We start from the raw sequence: 6098 nt of genomic DNA, 5'->3' as shown, positions 1-6098 counted from the left end.
TTAAAATGTGCTCTTGTAGTTATTGGTGTCGTTTAATTAGTTAGCGTGGTTGTGTTTTAACACCGTTTAATATGATGTTATGCTACTGCTAACAGGTATCCAACTTGTTAGCTAGCGTAACATTATATATTTTAAAAATTCACTGTATATTAAAGAGAACTGGAACATCCACTGGGTGGGCAAATGCCAACAACAATTATCCTAAATATAGTTTTAAATATGTAACGTCACTTCCCGTTAAGTTAACAGCGGTAAGTAGTCTAGCTAGTACTAAACATGGAAAATATGGTCAAGTCGCAGCGAACAGCGGGAGGTTGCTAGTTGTTTTTAAGCATAAAACGATTTCGTTAAGCTACTTACCCTTTCCCTGTTCGAATTCTTGCTTTCAATAGCTGCCGTTTTCGACTTTCTGTTATGTCGTTTTAATGACTTCCATATTTTTTACTTTGTCTGTAACGCTGTTAGCTACCTAGCGGCGAAAAAAGTGAACGCGCCCTGTTCCGTTAACGCTACTCGACAGGCGGCGCTGCCACAAGGGGGCGCGCATAAACCAACCCACTAATTGTCAAAGCCAACATTAATCATTTATTAATTATTATTATCTTTATTACTGTATACATGTACAGTAGAGGATTACAGTTGTCTCTGTGGCGCAATCGGTTAGCGCGTTCGGCTGTTAACCGAAAGGTTGGTGGTTCGAGCCCACCCAGGGACGATTTCTATTAACGTTTTTCTATTCAATTTATTTATTTTTCCTCTGAATCACTATATACCCGTATTTCCTTTTTTATACAACCACGTCAGATCGACCCCGTCAATAAAACTACAACATGTCAGCACCCGTGTTTTACACAACAGTTTCACGCCATATATGCAGATGTGCCAGCAGGGCAGGTGAAGACTGGATCGACTTGTTCTCCCTCTAAAACACAGACTGAGTTCATGTAGTTCCTGCTTTGCCCAACTGCTGGTGAAGAGTAAGTACGTTTCTATTGTATAATTGAAGAAACAATCGTTTTTGTTAGAATATGTGAATTACACCGTTGAAAGGTGGTCAGTATCTGCAGTAATTCTGATTCTTATACTCGTGTATAAATGTATGTATGACCTCAGATTTGTTTTCATTTATTATAAGTATTCATACTGTTGTAGAGCAAATACAGATACACAGAGACTTAATTATAAATGTAACTTAGTTTAGAATTAGTCTTACCTTAAATGTTACAATAGCTCCTCTCCAGTTGGCAGATTTCTGATTTCTGTGTGTTTATTTGCAGATTGATTAACATATTTTCTGTCTTCTTTTTAGTAACCAAAGATGCAGATTTTTGTGAAAACACTGACGGGTAAAACCATTACCCTGGAGGTGGAGCCCAGTGACAGTATTGAGAATGTCAAAGCCAAAATCCAAGACAAAGAAGGTAGCGTACAGTAGAGGGATGAGGTGAAAACACATTTTTTTTCCATTGTATATTAATAATATTAATCTCATTTTATGGTGTGAAATCTGTTGATTTGTTTGTCATATACTATACTTTGGCTGGAGCAGGGAAGTTCCTCAGTGTCCAGAAGGAAATTCTATTTAACTGAATAAAATACTTTGCTTGTCCTTGTCTTTTTTTTTTTCAAGGGATCCCCCCTGATCAGCAGCGTCTCATCTTTGCTGGCAAACAGCTTGAGGATGGTCGCACCTTGTCAGACTACAACATCCAGAAGGGTACGTTAAACAGGTCAAGCTGTGTTTCATGTTTAAAGGCAGTTTTTATCTTTGTTACGTGATGGGTTTTGCACATTTCTTTCCTTCCTCAGAGTCCACCCTCCACCTGGTCCTTCGTCTGAGAGGAGGCATCATCGAGCCATCTCTCAGACAGCTGGCTCAGAAGTACAACTGTGACAAGATGGTCTGCCGCAAGTATGCAAACAAACCCATCTTAATGTTGTATTAGGGAGACTCATTCTCAGAGAGGTGAGAGGCATACAGTCCAGTATCTGTCAACAAGAAGTACTTCTAAAGAAGAATTTATGCAGCACGTATAAAACTGTCAAACATAAAATCTCTAAACACGAGTAATGAGCTGATTCCGTAACAAGCATTTATCCTTTGACGCAAAGCTGCTTAAGCAGAGCAGGGATTTCTGGCACGACTTTATCTATTTCTAAGAAGTCCGAACTGTAAGAGCAAGCATCAGATGTTCTGAATAAAAGTTGTTCTTTATGCTGCATGTGTTGCTTGAGTTTTAAAGCTGCCAGTGGTTGTCAGACAGACTGGCAGGTCCTGAACTGCATAGGTCAGAGGTGTCAAACTCAGTTTAGTTCAGAGGCCACATTCAGCCCAATTTGATCTGAAGTGGGCCGGACCAGTAAAATCACAGCATAATAACCTATAAATAAGGACAACTCCAAATTTTTCCATTGTTTTAGTGCATAAAAGTACATTCTGAAAATATTCACATTTAAGGAACTATCTTTTTACAAAACATTAACAACCTGAAATTCAATTTCAGCAACATTATGCCTCAGTTTATCATTTACACAGTACAACTTACAGACCACAGTGTGTCTACAAAAGCACAGATATCTGGAACTGAATGATATCGTATTTTACTTTAAAAAAGACAAAAAACAACAAGACAAAACATTACAAAAATGAGACACGAAACAACAAACCACAAGAAACAAAACAAAAAAGAGACAAAAAATTAGACAAAAAAGTTACAGTGACCAAACAATGGACAAGCAACACAAACGAGGCAAAAAAAAATGACAAAAGCATGAAATAAAACAACAAAAGCGCTACACAATACATGAATAAAGCAAAACACAAAATACCAAAATAGAACAAAAAACACAAGCAAGACACAAAGGAAACACAAAACAACAAAAACAAGAAGCAAAATGACAAAAACATGAGACAAACAACAAAAGTCAAACAAAAAACATTAAAAACAAGACAAAATATTACAAAAATTAGACACAATGAACAATCTAGTATTGTACTTTAAGATGAAAACAACTTGTCATGGTCTAGGAATTACTTTAAATTTATGTTACAGATGTTTGACACCTCTGGCATCGAGTAACTGTAGTAGAAACAGACGAAACCAGGTGGAGCTTCAGTTGAAACGATAGACAAATGCCGTCACATTAGATTCTAATAGGATCTGTAAGGTACCAAATGAAGAGACTTCTGATTAGGAGAAGAAAAAAAAAAGCTTGTTCAGCAGAAAACAAATTATGAACCCTTAAGAACGCAGTTTGTTTTCAATATTGCTCACTGTAGCAGAAAGTCTGACAGTTTAGGCAAAATGAAGGCCTTACGTTCGTTGGTGCTTATAAACGTGCACGTAGCTGTTATATTTTACTAAAATATCAGTCGGCTTGGGTTGTTTCTGACTAATGTTATGATTTTCCAGGAGGCTCAGGGGCAGGAAATGAACAGGCAGGTTAAAATGCAAAAAGGAAGTTTATTTACAGAATCTGAAAAAAGGGTTTCCAAGACAGAAACTTAGGTATTCTACTAGAGATACTACAACCCGGAAAAAATCTCTGAAAATCTCTTGGCGACTACTAGAGGCAGGGACAACTAAATACAAAAACTCAAATATACTGACTCACGTTGGGTATAACCCAGGCAAGAAAGCTTTACCAATATGAGGAATGAAAATATAAAAATGTTTAACTTAAAGCAAGGCATCAACTAGGAAGCCTGAATTATAGTCAGTAATAACCAAGACTAACTCCAGGAACAAAAACAAATTCAAAATCTTCAATTCACGAAAAAAAAAAAGACTAGAAACTAGGTATTAAATCAGAACTCAATACTTACTAAATTTGAGACTCTAGATTATTACTTGACCCGATACAAAAATTCAAGAGCTGCTACTCAAATAAACAAAACTAAATTCAGTTTTCTAGGACAGACTCACAAATACAACATAAGATGCTTGGACTGGGCTCATGACTGTAAGCGGCAGGTGGATCTAGACGAGTGGTTTTTGAGTCAGGATGATGAATGGTGAGTCGCAGCGGCAGGTGAATGTGGAAGGACGCCAGGATGGAGGAGAACGGCACAGGTGAGTATCTCCAGAACGGTTGAAAGGAACAGGATACTGGAGGTGACAAGGAAACCAGGTAAAATTGAAGCAGGAGCAGGTGGAACCGGGACTGAAACGAAGGACGACAAACAGAGTTACCAGGAGAACGAGAACATGGAACTTGTGGCAGGAGTAACATGCAGAACTCTGTACTGGCTGTGTCACAATCCGGCGCTGAGAGGTGAGTGGCGTCTGGTTATATTGTGGCAGAGTGGAGCTTGATTGGCAAATCTCCACCTGCACCAGCTGATGATGATTGTCAATGAGAGACACCTGCCGCTGCAACTGCACTGCTGACAAACCTAAAAAGGAAAAAGAGGCGGAGAAAAGAGGGAGAGGCCACTATCTAGGCCTGGCAGCTGCCAGCCTGACTAATGCACCCAATAGTGTTAATAGTTGATGATGAAAATATTGCTCATTTTAAGGGGGAGGTTAAATTTATTTTTCTCTTCTTTGTACAAAAACACGGCAGAAAAAAGTTCTGTTATAACTAAATAGTAGCAGTTTACGTCAGCTGGTTCAAAGGACTTTGACAGTTACATTTTGAAAGTTATTAAGTCTCTCACTAAACTTTTGGATTTCTTTTTGTCGCTCCCTCACCAGGTGTTATGCTCGTCTGCATCCCCGCGCTGTCAACTGCCGCAAGAAGAAGTGTGGACACACCAGCAACATCAGGCCCAAGAAGAAGCTGAAGTAAACAGCTGGATTCTGTCATAACTGTTGTCAGTAAAACACCTTGACAAGCCTGACAGCGCTTCATTTTCTTACCCAAAGTTATCTTCAGGTTATATGTGCGACTCCAGTTTAAACACAGCTGCCAATAAAGAAAACCTCATCTGAACATTGTGTTTGGGCGCAAGTGATCGCAGTAACTACAAATCATATTTATCCTGTCAGAGCTGCACATTTTGCGATAAAGTGTTTATAGTGTTTTAAATTATATTGACTGACTATATAGTCTGGTGTAAGCTATACTGATCCAGCTGTTTACTGATAACCTGGACTATTTCAAGATTGCATAGATTGATTAATCAATCTTCCATCTGATGTGATAGGCAGCCGTGTCTGTGTTGGATAAAGGTTTTTAACGCAGATTAGGAGGTGGAAGCTGGGAGGTCTCACTGACAAAAGTGAAAGATAATTACCAGATTTGAGCTGAAGCAGAATGAGCTGACAGGCTATATATATCAGTAGAAATCATTTTTAAAGGCATAATCACATTTATCTTGATCACAAACACACATTTCTGGCATCACACTGAAAATGTCCTTCCATTGTGAGCAGAACACCAGAAAAGTTACAAGCAACAAAAAACCTTTAAGTTAGGATTCTGTGGCGAGGCAAGTGGATCTCCTTGAAGAAGACAATTTTTGCAAACCAATATAAACTCACTGAAACCAAATGGATCACTACTATTAATATGAGTTAGGGTTAGTTGAATTTCCCTTGGGATTAATGATCTATGCTGCAAAAACTCAAAATCTTACCAAGTCTATTTGTCTTATTTTTACCGAAAATGTCTAATCCCAATTGATTTAAGATAAATTCATTAAACAAGTGACATTTCAGCAAGATGGAGGGACTTGTTTCAAGACAACGCATCTTAAATATCTTGTTAAGTCAAACAGTCTCGAAATTATGTTGTTTTGAGTTGAATTTTCCAAGAAAACGCAAAATAAGTTTAACCCTTGTGTCGTCCTGTGGGTCAAAATTGACCCGTTTTAAAGTTTGAAAATGTGGGGAGAAAACATTTTCACAGTGAAACTTCTGATGTCCATATTTTCAACATTTTTGGGAAATCTTTGAACCTTTTTTGGTAGAAAAAAAATGTTAAAAATGTTTCTTAAGAACATTCACAAAAATATTAGAGGTTTTACTGATATATATATATATATATATATATATATATATATATGTATATATATATATATATATATATATATATATATATATGTAATCACTTTAGATATTTTTAGGATTTTTTTGGAAGATTTTTACTCATTT

General features: G+C 37.3%; 1 protein-coding gene and 1 non-coding gene across 2 annotated transcripts; both read left to right on the top strand.

Moving 5' to 3' along the window:
- Positions 1-641: 641 nt before the first annotated feature.
- On the top strand, positions 642-715 carry trnan-guu (transfer RNA asparagine (anticodon GUU)). The gene has a single exon. It is a non-coding gene; the product is annotated as a tRNA-Asn (tRNA).
- A 116-nt stretch (positions 716-831) lies between these two features.
- On the top strand, positions 832-4935 carry LOC111566873 (ubiquitin-60S ribosomal protein L40-like). The gene is made up of 5 exons (XM_035946990.2): positions 832-977; positions 1310-1421; positions 1631-1717; positions 1810-1912; positions 4698-4935. The coding sequence occupies exons 2-5, from the start codon at positions 1319-1321 to the stop codon at positions 4789-4791; spliced, it is 387 nt and encodes a 128-aa protein (XP_035802883.1). The 5' UTR covers positions 832-977; positions 1310-1318; the 3' UTR covers positions 4792-4935.
- The last annotated feature ends 1163 nt before the right edge of the window (positions 4936-6098 follow it).

Source organism: Amphiprion ocellaris, chromosome 10, assembly GCF_022539595.1.
Source record: "Amphiprion ocellaris isolate individual 3 ecotype Okinawa chromosome 10, ASM2253959v1, whole genome shotgun sequence".
NCBI classification, from domain to species: Eukaryota; Metazoa; Chordata; class Actinopteri; family Pomacentridae; genus Amphiprion; species Amphiprion ocellaris.
This window is presented reverse-complemented; position numbering and strand designations above follow the sequence as displayed.

Excerpts from the sequence above, each read along its gene's own strand:
- LOC111566873 (XM_035946990.2), top strand. The coding sequence starts at position 1,319 with ATGCAGATTTTTGTGAAAACACTGACGGGTAAAACCATTACCCTGGAG. Across the intron at positions 1,422-1,630 it reads CAAAATCCAAGACAAAGAAG|GGATCCCCCCTGATCAGCAG; the intron begins GTAGCGTACAGT and ends TTTTTTTTCAAG. Across the intron at positions 1,913-4,697 it reads GACAAGATGGTCTGCCGCAA|GTGTTATGCTCGTCTGCATC; the intron begins GTATGCAAACAA and ends CTCCCTCACCAG.